This window comes from Hydra vulgaris, chromosome 03 (assembly GCF_038396675.1).
Source record: "Hydra vulgaris chromosome 03, alternate assembly HydraT2T_AEP".
NCBI classification, from domain to species: Eukaryota; Metazoa; Cnidaria; class Hydrozoa; order Anthoathecata; family Hydridae; genus Hydra; species Hydra vulgaris.
The window spans coordinates 57210423-57224871 of NC_088922.1; the positions used below are offsets into that span (position 1 = coordinate 57210423).

At 29.3% G+C, this 14449-nt stretch overlaps 2 protein-coding genes across 2 annotated transcripts; both read right to left on the bottom strand.

Annotated features, from left to right (window-relative positions):
- Window positions 1-476: 476 nt before the first annotated feature.
- LOC136078301 (uncharacterized) lies at window positions 477-2785 on the bottom strand. The gene is made up of 5 exons (XM_065793786.1): window positions 2383-2785; window positions 2020-2250; window positions 1619-1851; window positions 831-990; window positions 477-715 (listed from the first exon to the last, which is right to left on the bottom strand). Exons 1-5 carry the CDS (start codon window positions 2546-2548, stop codon window positions 507-509), a joined length of 999 nt encoding a protein of 332 aa, XP_065649858.1. The 5' UTR covers window positions 2549-2785; the 3' UTR covers window positions 477-506.
- Window positions 2786-3109: 324 nt separating this feature from the next.
- Window positions 3110-6443, bottom strand: LOC136078300 (uncharacterized). The gene is made up of 2 exons (XM_065793785.1): window positions 6044-6443; window positions 3110-5614 (listed from the first exon to the last, which is right to left on the bottom strand). The coding sequence occupies exons 1-2, from the start codon at window positions 6278-6280 to the stop codon at window positions 3491-3493; spliced, it is 2361 nt and encodes a 786-aa protein (XP_065649857.1). The 5' UTR covers window positions 6281-6443; the 3' UTR covers window positions 3110-3490.
- Window positions 6444-14449: the final 8006 nt, after the last annotated feature.

A 14449-nucleotide genomic window follows, 5' to 3' on the forward strand; every position in this document is an offset into this window, starting at 1 on the left:
TACAATATTATGCCAATATTGTAAACTATTGTATTGTCTGTTATAAATTTTTATTTTATATGTATATTTTAATAAAATACAATATTGTATTTTATTAAAATACTGTACTATAGTACCAATTTGCGTTATTCTTTTGGGTTAAGCAATTAATTGTTTAGCCCAAAGGAATAACGAATACTATTAGATTGTAAACTTGAGTTAATGTCAAGGAGGCAACAATATAGGAACCCTTCTAAAAAACAATATTTTTAAAATCTAATAATAAATTTATTAATGGTTATATCCAACTGATACAAATGAAAAAAAGAAAGAAAATCAAAATATAACAAAATATAACAATCAACGCTATTTAAAAACACTTTTCTTTATATATATATATATATATATATATATATATATATATATATATATATATATATATATATATATATATATATATATATATATATATATATATATATATATATATATATATATATATATATACATACATATATATATACACACTATTGCATTATAGTCTCACTATCAAATAGTGGACATTGAACTTCAATATCTTGTCGAAAATCATTTTCATCGCTCAATAGTGGACGTGGCTCAGTTGTGGTTCTATTCTTTCTTCCACCGTCTCTATCAATGGCCGTGGCCAGAAAGCTACCAATTCTTTCTTTAATGTTTTTGTCATTAGCATTTTCAAACTTTTTTTTTATGGCAGCTGTAAACAAATTTAAATTTAATAATGGTAAATAAAACATAAATAAAATGTAATTTTACATATTATTAAATTTGTAAATTAAAGGAATAAGAGAATAAATAATTATTTAAATTACCTATAACCACCTTGCATGACGTAAGTGCCGAAAATGATTTCTTTTGTTTTCTGCCATACAATGAATATAGCAAACATACTTCTTTGGCCATTAGCTGTTTTAAGATAGCCGTAGTGAGTTGCTTATAATCGTCTCCTCCAACCGATGCAAGGAAGTTCATCTTAAATAATAAAAAAAAAAACCACATATTATTTAAGAAAAAATAAAAAATAAATGTAATTGATTTTGAAAAAGATGAATGGTTACATAAATGTGTGTGTTTCATACAGGTTTCCAAATGTGACAATATGATTATATATAATGTGATATTTAAATATGATATAGAAGAAAAAAAGCAATTTGTTACTAATAGACCCATGAGGTCAACCTGATTTGCAGATCAAGATGGCAAATTTTCATAAATGTTTTATTAAGTGATAATAACACTAGGAAAAAAACCGTACAAAATTCCTTTCAGGTTTATGAGCTTCTCATACCCTTACCCACAGTTATACAATATTAACAGATTTTTCATTCACCAGCATTGGTTTTCTTTGCTACACACAAAAGCGGGCCCTAAAGTTGCTAAAGTGGGGCTCCATATGACTCTAAGATTAGTAGACTCATTGCTCTACTAAATGAGCTAATTGTGCATAAAAGTTAAAAATCACAACACAATTTAGTAAGTATACTTTATATAAAGCATTTTATTCCATATCTAAAATAAATGTATCGTATATATAAATGTAAGGTAATTTTAAATGCACATGGAACTGTTTCTAAAAACTATTGAATTCTTTGATACATACCAAAGATTCATAGGTGTCTTTATTCCTTAATTTTTCATCCAGGTCTAGAAGATCTTTTTCCTCTCTAACCGGCAAATAATTCCATTGCATTGATGGGGATGGTCCTGCTATGCTATGATTGCAAACTGTAGGAGGCAACACTAAACCTTTTTCTAAATTGATTAGACGAGTGTTTATTTTTTTCAAATCATATTGAATGCCCACAAGCAGATCTAAACTTTTCTTCTCAAACGCTGCAATAAAATATGTAAAATGACATAAATAAGAATGATTGATTATGACTTAAATAAAAAGCAAAGAGATTAGATCTAAGAACACACAAAAAAAAAAGGAAAAAAAAGGTATAAACAGTACATTCAATTAAACATTCAAATAAATAACCCAACTATGTAATTCTTTACCAGCAAATCGGGTGCCTAAAGCAGCCACAACAGTAGCCAAGCTCTGGTCAGGAGAGGGAGATATTGGTTGATAATGGTTCGATATAGATGGTTCAATATATTGAACAGCATTACAACTTGCTAACTTTTTAGCTGGAGGCACGGGATATTCGTCGTCACTTTCAACGGCCGTTTCAGCACTTGATGTAAATTCTAATGTTTCCATCTGTTCTAAAGCAGTTTCATAACTGTCTAAAAATATATAAAGTAAAGATGAATATAGCTGTTCACATCATTAGCATCTTGCACAAATGTAACCTAAAAGACAAAGCAAGACTAAACACTAAAACAAGCAAAAATGACATAGTAAACAACGACAATTACCAGAATAATAAAGAATTCTTATTTTCAGATGTTTCCAGTTACTTTCAGGAGTAAGTGTGGCTTCCCGAATTGCAGCTGAAAGGCGAGATGATCGTAAGTGATTTGGCCAACACACCAAACTTTCACTGATCAGCCATGACGAACAGATAACGTCCATGGCACACATACCTTTTTTTTTTCATCAAGAAATTCAGCAACAGCAAATTTTTTAAACTTGGTTGCCATCCTTAATTTAACCGTACAATATGTGTATATAAATAAAAAAAATTCAAAAAATTCAAAAAGTAATATAATTAAATAAGTAATTTTTTAAGTTTAGTGGTTCCACACTTGTGTGATCAGCGTAATTAAGGAAAGAGCCGAAAAAAATAAAACTGTTTAGGTTCTATCTTTTTTGGGTGCATTCTTAATGGTTCATTTTTTTTAATCATGAAACTCAGTTTTATTTTGTTTTAAAACGTTTGGTGATTTTAATTTCTACGAGTTTCAAGTTTTAGCTAATTACAATGGGGCAAGAGTTTTAAATGTTTTCACGGTATATGGAAAGGTAAATTATGAGGTGATTTATCAAATATTTTAATGCTGGAAACAAGGAGACTATATACTCTTCAATAAAAGAGACATTTTCAGATTGAAAATATTTAAAACATTTGTTTGAACTGTTTTATGCTGCCCTTCCGTGTTATATATTTCAGCGATTTTATTTTGTTTGATTCTTGGATTGAAAAAAGATTTACAAAAAATAATAAATTATATATGAAAAGCCTATCTACTTTTAAAAAATATATAACATTAAGAGTTTAAGAAACACTATTCGTTAGGATCTCTCCTTAACTACGCTGAGATGCAACACTAAAAAAAATAAAAATTAATCGGTACTATTTAATTTCATATTCATTTTTATATAAAAAAAAAGAGTTTGTTAACTTGCATATTACAGTAAATGTACAGTGAATTGTATAAATTTGCTTTTTAAGATAAAAAAAACTACTGTAAACTTAAACTCAATCTGAAAGCAAAATCTACTTTAGTGAATAAATTATTATCTCTTTCTATAAAATAATGAAATATATAACATTAGAATAGCGTCCTAACATTTCAAGTACGTCTAGTGGCCCCAATGAAGTAAAGCAAAACTAACAAAATAATTTTCTCTAGGTAATAATAGGCATTTTTTCAGTATAGAAGTTATTGGAAAAGCAAAAAATTGATCAGATAGTTGACTAACTCTAAAAACATTGAGCAAAGAAGATTCACAAGGATAGGTGTAGAAATTTTCTTTTAGTCCAAAAACACGTGTAATTATCATAACATCGTCAGCATCAATAACATTTTCAATAAGGACAACTTTTCCATTATCAAGTAAAGCACAGTTGTTGGAATTTGCAGAAAAATATGAGAAACCAGCATATTCAACCTTTAGATATTGCTTTCCATAGTATCCTAACGTAGGGCCGTTGCTGTGTATCCTTTTCAAACTTGCTATCAGGTTCATGTTGCGACTAATATATGTGTTGCTATCAACTCTTTCTGACAAACGTCGACACAACTGCTGCAGTGGCATGTGACCACTTCTTAACAATCGTTTCATAATGCCTAAAGCATTTTCAAAAGGAAATGCACTGTACTCATCAAGTGAACCATACTGTCTTACGTCATCACAAATGTGACAAAGGCTATGCATTGTATAGGTTATGGAACTGCTGCCATATAATTCTGGCATTTGCATGACAAATATGTTTAACAACTTTTCTGCATAATCAACATGCGTCCAACACATATTTGGATTAGCTAAAATACTAATTGCAACATGCAATAACATAAAATGCTGGTACAGATTATTGGTAAGATGGCTTCGTAATACAAGAGGCCCAAGGTAGCACAAAAATAACCGAAACTCTGTGGCTTTCCATCGATCAATGTCCTTTAGTGATCTTGGCTTACGTGCAAATTCAACAGTAACATTAGCTGCAAAATTTTTCAAGCCATTTGAAATTATATCTGCAATTAGCGTGCTTATTTTTACAGCACGTTTTCCACGAATCCAATGCAGAAGTAATCTTCGTGTGGCACCAAGACAAACTAGATGCATATATTCTAGTGGGAATTGAGAGATGTGACCAATATTAAGCTCTAACAATGGGGATACTGCATCTGGTTTGTGATGCTGAACTTGTTGGAATAAAGCAAATGAAGCATCTGTTCTCTTCAATGCATTTATATCAGGAAATACAGTTCTATTATCTACCCTAGTTCCCTTTTGAATGCATCGCTCACAACCATAAAACCCATTATGTCCTTTTATACATTTAACAAAAGCACGTGCCGGTGCATCACACACAAAGCCTTTAGCATGCACGGTAAAGTGATTTTCACCTATAAATAAACCTTGTTCCTTCAAAACATTGAATTCAGTTACAAAACTAGCTAGAAAAATAGCTGAACTTTTTGGTTTGCTGTTGCCACAAAATATGCTAACTACAAACGGTTTATAAATATTGTCGCCAAGTGTAACACTGCAAAGTATTGGCCAAAACTGTTTTCCCGAGCTCTTATACAAAGGCAATCCATCAATGCTAAACAATAAATTGACTTTGCAGCTTTTAATACCGTTAAACACTAGTAAATTAGTTAACTGATGTTTCAAACCAAAATAAACAAACTCTGCTTTTTGCCCATACATGTCTTGCATGATAATAATGTCAGAACTGCTTTTTGTTTTTAATAACGTTCTACTATCTTTGGGCAAATCTGGATGTTGTTTTGACAAGATCTTTAGTAAGTCTGATAGAGCACTATGTGTTACGTTGTGTTTGACTGACCAGCAAACAAGCAGTTCTTTCAAAGTAACCTCATCCTCAGCCTCTTCATTGTCACTGGAACAAGAAGGATAATAGCCTTGCTCATCATCAGTTACATTACAGTCATCATCGGCTTTGATAGTCAAATTTGAGGATTGGTTTTCATCAAAATGTGATATGTCACCAAACTCAACATTTAAGGATTTTAATGTATCTTCAACCAAACAATTGTTATAAGAGTTTTGAGATAACATATTATGATTAATAGATTCATCACTAAAGTTTTTTGCTTTTTCAAAGTCACAGTTAAGTAATTCATTCCTATTATCAGCATTACTTGCTGAGTGAATTTCACTTAAATGTTGCTTAACTACTCTTTTAATATAATGTGATTTAGCAGATCGAGTTGAACTTATTGATTTTTTCATTACCTATAAAATTGCATGACACTATAGCATTAAAAAAAAGTAAAATAAAATAATGTATATATATATATATATATACATATATATATATATATATATATAAATATATATATATATTCAATATATTATACCAAAAAAACAAATATAGGCAGTATTACAAAATTGTAATTGGTTATACATAAATTGAAAACCTTATAATAGTTAGCAAATAAAGAAATTAGATTAGAAATGAAGAGTAGATTAACCTAAATCTAAATTTAATAATACTTTATTTAAAATATATTAATTTAAGAACTTAGTAATGTGTAAATAATTTACTAAATTATATGACGTATTTATTACTTAATTGAATATCTTTAACAGTAAATAGAATGCAAAAACTATATCTTACAGATGTAACCAACTCAAAGTATTTTCATATAAAAGTAAACTTACTATTTCAATTTTGATACTTATATTATAGCAATATTTATCCACTTCTTCTCGTGATGCAATCCGTTTTAAATTGATTACAACCACGTCTTCTCGTGATACAATCCGTAAATTTTCAACTAAAAGGATTTCTTTACTTTTACCACTTCTTCTCGTGATACAATCTGTTTCAAAATAAGTTACAACCACTTCTTCTCGTGATTCAATCTGTAAATGTTTAATTAAGAGTACTGTGGACATGAAGGGACAAAACCAAAGGACTTTATGAATATCAGATAATGTTACGCATGCGTACCAATATGTAAATTGGCAATATTGGCCAATATTGGAATAATAATAACGAAACAATATTGGGCCAATATTGGCAAACAATATTGCACCAATATTCGCGTAGCAATATTAGCCAATATTGGCATGCCAATATTGCGCCAATATTGGCATTCCAATATTAGTAAAACAATATTGGCGTAATATTGGTATGCTAATATTGGCCAATATTGATATGCCAATATTGGCGCAATATTGTTTGCCAATATTGGCGCAATATTGTATATCTTGGCCAAGATTGGCCAAGATACCCAATATCGCGCCAATATCGCGCCAATATTGTTTGCTACTTGGGAAGTGACGTGGGACCAAGCTGTTATGAGACCGTTCCATTTGGCATAAATGGAACTTTCTAAAAGCGCTCTTAATTGTTCATAAAATTTTAAATCGGTTGGATTTTTTTTTAAAGTGTCATATTGAAACAAAACTTTTTTAATTTTGGGTACGTCTGTCAAAGCAAACAGACGACTTAATAATTTGGTCATTTGATCTTCTACAAGATTGTCAATAGCATCTCTCAAGACGTTGTCCATTTTTTTTTTTTTATATTTGTTAGATTGCCTTTCCTCGTTCTTTATCCTCGGCCCTTTTCCTCATTGATCTCGTTTCTAAAGGTTTTCTTTTTAATCCTTCTCGTTTCTTTGTAGTTATGCTAGTTTTACTTGTCTCAGTTGAAGCACTAGCCCCTGTTGGTTCAGAAGTGAAAGCAGTTGGTTCAGAAGTAGAAGGTAAAGCAGTAGCACCTAATAATTCGGGAGAAGTTTCAGGTGGTTCAGTAGGTTGAGTTTTATCTGTTTCGGTAGGTTCTTCTTCTTTTTTTAGTTTCTATTGTTGCTAAAGAGGAATCAGATGCTCGTGTTCGTGGTTCTTTTTTGGGCGTAGGAATACGTGATAACGAAGAACTTGTTAACCGATGAGTGAATAAATTTCTTTTTTTAAAATTAGTAAATAATTTTAAAGAGTTGGCAAAATTTTCAATATTATGAAAATCCATTTCAAAACATTTTTTATAAGGTATTAAAAGCGAATTTAAACGAACAAGTTGAGAATTATACATTGTACCCATTATCATCAGCATTTCAAGTAAGCTTTTTTCTTTGATTGTGTTTTCTGTGTTGTAAATTGATTTGTATTGGATTTGATACTTTCCAATAAAGCCATTATCCCTCCTTTATCACTAGTTCGCTCTACATCTTCTTTTAAAATGACTACATCTGCTACATCTCTAAAAGGTAACGAAGGCACGTGATTGAAAAAAGTTTTAAATGTTAAATAGAGCATATTTTCACCGATAGCTCTGCTAGCTAGTGCTTTCTCGTCATATTTATTTATCATTCGTTCGAAAATAGCTTTATTGGATAAAAAATAACTGTTGTATTGAATATATTCTCTCAAAATGTCAAATTTAACACCTCGAAACATTTCACCATATTGGATACATCTTTGATTAATAATGTCTTTTGTTTCTAATAATAATTCAAAAGCTCTTGTTCCGGAAAAACTTTTATCGCTTATGGATTTGCTTTCTATAAAACCAGGAGTCATAACAGTGTGAGGATCACGAAGTAGAGCATTAGCATAAACACCTTTGGATGACAATTTAGTTTCGTTTTGGAAAGGTATGTTGTACTTTTTAATAAAACTCCACAATTTTACAAAAGTAAGTTATCTTGTTTGGTAATAGTCAGCTGCTTATCATGTTGCTTACATGTAGCAGCTTATCGTGTTGCTTACATGTAGCAGCTAATCATGTTGCTTACAGAGTGAGAAGAGGTAAGTAAAGTTAAAAATTCGTTAGCGTAAAAGGAATATTGTTTTGGATCCTTTATTTTTTCAAATGCAAAGTTGGTGGCATTGTTAATAATACTCGCTATAATTCTTCTACATATAAAACATTAGCTTGATATAAAATATAATTTTTAAATTGTTTAAGGCTGCTTTTTCATTTCTCGGTTCATAAACGCGTAAGAAATTTATTGAGATCCAAATCAATAATTGACTTGATTTTTACACATATCAACGAGATGATTAGACAAGTTGGGAATTTTTTTTATAGATTCGTTTTTATAAAGCGCTTGTAAAATGTCACTCGAATTGGGTGATTCGTAAAAAATTAAAAATTTACTCTGAGGTGTCAAAGTATAAATTTTTTTATGACTCAATGAGATAGTGTATAATGTAGTAGAGCGTGGTAGAGCACTTAATGTAGATTGAATAGAGGTGGGAGGTGTAGTAGTAAGAGAGTTGTCTTGAATAGGAAATCTTCTTAAATTTCTCATCATTCTTAATGATTCGCTCATATTCCTTTGATCAATTTGATTATTAAATCCGCTTTGTTTATCCAAATTTAAAATGATTTTAAAAGCGTATGCATCTCCTCCCACGTTGAGATAAGTATTCCATTTTTCTTGATCACTTAATAAACTTGTAGCTATATCATTGATAAGCATAGTATCTATAGGTAGTAAACTATTTAAATTTTGTTGAAAGCTAACTTCGCCAGCAATTTGATTTTCGATATTGATGGGATCTGCATAATTAAGAGAAGAAGGTAAATCTTATCTATGGATAAGCTCAGAAAAATCGGATCTGTTTGTTTCTTCCGATTCTAGGTTAACTTATGGCTTTTCTTGTTTTCTCATTTGCAATAATTTTTTATTAAAAAGATCCATGTTATACGCATTTTTGGTTAATACTTTACGTAAAGTTAATAAAGGAGACTCGTGATAAGGTCTATATCTATTCATGTTTCATAATTGTATTTATGTTGTAATTGTTATAAACAAAGTCTGATATAGCTTGATATTTATCTTTCATTTTTTCTTTTTTTATGATGACTTTTCCGTTTTCGTTAAACTTTGGATATGGATATAAATATTCTTTAACGAAGAGTTTAATTTCTATACAAACGTATTCTTGAAAAGCATTTTTTATTTCTTGTCTTTTGTGGTCTGATAAAAGTTCATATTTTAACATTTTTACAGCATTAAAACGTGTCAAAATTACTTTCATCCATATTTTAATTTCGTTTTCGTCAATGTCTTTTCTTCTATTCTTTTTGGGTATAAAAAATTGTCTTCGAACAGCCAACTTTTGTCTTATTGCTTGTCGTTTACTTGCTTTGTTTGTAGAATTGCATAATTCGTAATCATTTTGTAAAATTCCTAAAAATTCTTCACTTTCCCAATCATTCAGAATCAGAACTGGGTCTGAAGATTCGTCTGAAGATTCGTCTAATGATTCGCACAATCCATATTGTTTTTGTCTTTTAATTTCTTCGAGTAGTTGTGTTGCTCTTTCGCTTTCACTCCATTTTCTTTTTTTATCGCATTTTCCTTATTTATATTGTTTTTATCTTCTTCGTGTGGTTTATTCTCCTTTTCTTGATTATAATTATTATGATGCGATTTGAGATAATAATGGTTTTTTAAATTTGGCGCCTTGACATAGGAAAAGGATTGAAAACGAACAATTTTTTTATTAACGATCATGTCTTTATAATCAAAGTCAAATTTACCTTGAGCCTCTACTGGAATAAGTACTTTTTTTTCTTTACTCGTAATCTGTGTTCTTAAGCGTGCGACAGAACAGTTTCTTTTAAACAAAGCCAAATATCCATGTTGATTAGAAGTTTCTTCGTTTAACAAATCGCTTATAACGTGATGATGCATTTTGCCAGTAGAAGGAAAATCATTTTTAAATATTATTTCAATCTTGCTATTGTTATCAAAAGAAATAATACATTTGTAATGAGACACTAAATTGTTCCAACACTGACTGGTTTTAGAAGGTACCGAATGAAAGATGGTTATGGTGCCTACTCCGTGATGAGAGCCGCTAGAACATGCGCTAGTATATTGTTAACTTTTTAAGCAAAAAGCACTAATATCATCGAATAAAAGTATTGTTTTTAATAATCGATGATCGATATTTTGAATACCGCATTTATCTTTTGAAAAACCAATGGCTCTCTGTATTACTGAATCTAAATTTTCTGGACTGTTAACTGCTATGATATCATAAGCTTCTAAATTATTTTTAGAAGGTTCGATAATATTTTTCCCCGTTTTGTGTTGAGATTCGCTAGGTTCTCTTATTTGTATTACAAACAACATTTCAGCATCAGGAAATATTCCACAATGTAATAATTCTCTTGCCATAGGTGATTTTCCGCTGTTTGTAGGTCCTGTAATAGTTGTATTTTCAGGATACACATCTTAAGTAGGTTTAAAAATGTTAAATTTAACTTGTGAATTGGTTTTTTTGTCTTTGAGTTCGGTTTCTTTTGATGTTCCTTTTAAATAAAAACTGTGTAAACCTTTTTTGTTTAATATTTCGGTAAAGATCTAACATCTTTTTTTTCTAAAGGTTTTTCTGTGGTTGTTCTGTAGTATCGAGTTTTTGTTCAATAGGTTTTTTTTCTTTTTCTTTAATTTTTTATATTATAAAAAAAAAAAAAAATTTTTAATTTATATCTTTTTTTTTTTTACAAAAAAAAGTTTACAAAAAACGGTCTAAAATAATTTTTTTAATGTCCATTCTTGGTATGTTATCCAACGCGTAAAGTAGTTGTTCTATTGTCCCGTTACGATTCCATATTTTTAACATTTAAAAACTTTTTTCTTTGATATATTTATAATCGTCGTCAATAAAATCGAGTTGATTTTCGTGCATTTTTAAATATCTTCCACAAGGTTTCCAATTAATCACCAATCATCTTGCTAATTCTGTTAGTAATATAGTGTCCTCTATTAAGTTATGATTCGTTTTTTTTCTCTAAAAGACAAGATCAACTATAATGTATTCTATTAAAATCTTCACAATGCTCACAATCTTCTTCATAACAGCCTAGATGACATACAAAACTCAAATATTCAGGTAAACATTCTGTACAATAACTTAAAAATGCTTCAGGGATTAACTCGCGTCCGTTTAGGGTGATTAGAATTAAACGAGAAGTAAAAAATCCTTTTTTATCGTGATAATATTGAACTTTGTTTTCTGTATTTTCTACTAAATAAAAATTTTTAAACCAACTTCTTTCAACTTGTTTTTGAGTTGTAGGGTTGTTAATTTTTGATCAAAAAAACAAAACTCCATTTTTTTATTTACAAAAAAAATTTTACAAATTTATATTCTTTTTAATATCGTATAATAAAGGTATCAAAACTTTTCGATTAAACATTGCCATTATCATACATAACGCTCCGATTCTTTTATAATATTTTTTTCAATTTGAAGTAATGTTTGGATGTGTTCATTACTACAAAATCTTTCCATATCAGGTAAAACTTTTGAATTTGCTTCTCGTATCGGTTCTAAAAGATAATGATCTCGAATTTCAGTCATGACTTCGTCATCAAAAACGTAAATTTTTTGTGTAAATCTTTTTAAAAAATTAATAACGTGTGTTTGTATTTTAACTTGTTTGTAATCGACATTCATTCTATTTTGTTCGATAGGTTGTTTTTCTTTTACTACTGCAAAAGGGAGTTCTCTAAATAATCTTGTAGCTGCAAAAGTATCAAAACCGTTAACATAATTTGAAAATAAAAGTTTAGAATTGAGTAGTCCTTTAGCTCTATTTTTGTACACATTTTCTTTTTCTTCTTTACCGTTAACGCTGTGAACACTATAACATTTAGGTCCTATAGCAAAAGCTTGAGCTATGTAATAGGGAGGTGGTATTTCGTTTTGAAAATGATCTGTTTCTTTAGCGTAAAGAGTGGAATAGAAAGGCTGAGTTTTTTATAACTGGAATAATCCATCCAACGATCGCCAAATTTTGAAAAATAAATCAATTCCTTTACTTTTTTACGAAATGTTGATGAAAGTGTATTGTGTTTGTTTTTCTTTTGCGTAATAAAAAAACAACCAGAATCAGTATCTGTTACTACTAAATGTTTTTCTGCTCCATGATTTCTTAATACTTGACCCAATTCCCAATACTTTGTAAATTTTTTTAACAACACATCCACAACACGTAGTTTACCATATTAAAGTGTCTAAAAATTCACAAGTTTCATGCGAACATAATTTCTTGACCAATTCAATCGTTTTGTCATTTTCTATACCATATTTTCTATTGTTTTTTAGATAACGTTTAGATAAAATTTCAGTAGGAGAATAATCCTGTAATGATATTATTTCTTTTTCTACCATAGGTAAAAAACCTCCCACTTAATCTTGAAATTCTGGCTTCATGGTAATTTGACAATGAACTAAAGCGATAGTTGAAAATCCGTTTAAATTAACGCGATGATATTTTTGAATAACATCGTCTAAAGTAGTACATTCTAAATCAAAAGAATATTTCATATGGAAAGGTAAAGGTTTTAATTGAGCTCCACCATATTGTCCATTTTCGTCCATAAAAAATAAACAACCTCTTCATAAGTTATTGTTTAAATTCAGTTCTTTTATTTTTGGTTCAAAGTAATCTGTATCGATGGCGTATTGTTGTGTACCGTTAGTTGACATACCTCCTCGAATACTCTTTTCAATCATTTTTTGATGTTCGTTGGTCGGAGGAAATTGAATAGGAATTATATTTGTTGCAGAACTTAATTTGCTTGTATAACTAAAAATGCTAACATGATTAAGATTATGAAATTTTGTAAATTTAAATGTTCTTTTATCAAAATCAATCATAACAGAACCTAATACTACTGTATCTAGCACAGTATAAATATGTAATAAAGATTTTAAAGTTTTTAAATTTAATTAGTTCCTCAATTTTTGAACGCCTTTATAAGCCTCTTTGATTTTTTTAATTTCCTCTTGTAAATTTTTAGACTCCATTAAATCATTTTGAGCAAATAATTCAATAGGTGGATTTGTTTTATATTCAATGTTTAAAAGTTCGTCTGTTATTTGTGAGTAAGGAAATAATTTTTTTTTTAATAAAACAATTTTTAAATTCTCGATTGTCGGTTAAATTATTAATTTCAGGAATAAAAGGTCGTAAATAATGTAACATGGTGTTGACAATTTGGTTTTAAGCTTTTTGTGATAACATTCTACTAGCTTGTTCTAACGAGCAATTTAAAATTTTCAAGCTGTCCACAATTTTAATATGTTTGCCAATGCAGAAAATAATAACTTTGCTCACGTTAGATATAACGAAAACATCTTCCATACTGCTATATTTTATAAATGCGTTAAAAGGCGACTCTTCACATTCGCCCAAATGACCGTATAAAGGAATATTTAATATTTTTTTTAAACCTTCTGCAATCATAATACGGTTGTCTAAGGAAGCATTGTGAGCAAAAATAGGACAAGATAAATGTTGACTGTATCTTCCTAAATTTTCGTTGCAATAATTATGAGTTAATCCATACACTTGTCCTGAAAAATGATCGTGATCAATAACTAAATAATCTTCAAATGCGTTTAGTAAAACATTGCATTTATTTAAAACTTTTTCTCTATTTTTTTCCATCTTGAATAAAATCTAATAATACGAATTTCTTTTCAAATTGTTTATTAAAAGAAAACAACATGCAATGATACCATATATCGTAAAAACATAATGATACCAAGTTGCTTCATTTTTCTCAAAAGAAACAAAAAAAATATGTTATCACTATTTTGAGTGCATACTTCATCGACACATTTGCGAAATATTTTGATTAAAAAGCATGGATCTTCTAACAATTGAATATTGCCTTGATCAAAGTATATTTCGAGTTGATGTTCGGTCATGATAAGTGAAGACAATTGTTTCATATAATTGACGAGATCTCCACTAGTTATTCTCACATAATCACTTAACAAACCGTTAGTGACCGGTAGGTATTCAATTTTTTCCCACCATCTACAACAAATATAATACAAACTTGATACTTGAAATAAATCTTGTTTTATTTTTTCAGAATCATTATAGATTAAATAGTTTTGCACATTCAAAGGCAACATAAACAATTCTAAACGAGCTACTCTTTAAAACATCATATTAACAACTTGAATTCGTTTGTCATTGTAAATACAAAATTCATTATGATTTAATCTTTCAATTTCTTGAGGAGTCATGCAAGATAATTTATTTTTACAAATTTCAGATTGACAAACTTTGTCTGC

Coding starts and splice junctions, on each gene's coding strand:
- LOC136078301 (XM_065793786.1), bottom strand. CDS start 2,548: ATGTGTGCCATGGACGTTATCTGTTCGTCATGGCTGATCAGTGAAAGT. Junction 2,251..2,382: donor AAGAATTCTTTATTATTCTG/GTAATTGTCGTT, acceptor ATATATTTTTAG/ACAGTTATGAAACTGCTTTA. Junction 716..830: donor GTCATGCAAGGTGGTTATAG/GTAATTTAAATA, acceptor ATTTGTTTACAG/CTGCCATAAAAAAAAAGTTT.
- LOC136078300 (XM_065793785.1), bottom strand. CDS start 6,280: ATGTCCACAGTACTCTTAATTAAACATTTACAGATTGAATCACGAGAA. Junction 5,615..6,043: donor TAAGTATCAAAATTGAAATA/GTAAGTTTACTT, acceptor GCAATTTTATAG/GTAATGAAAAAATCAATAAG.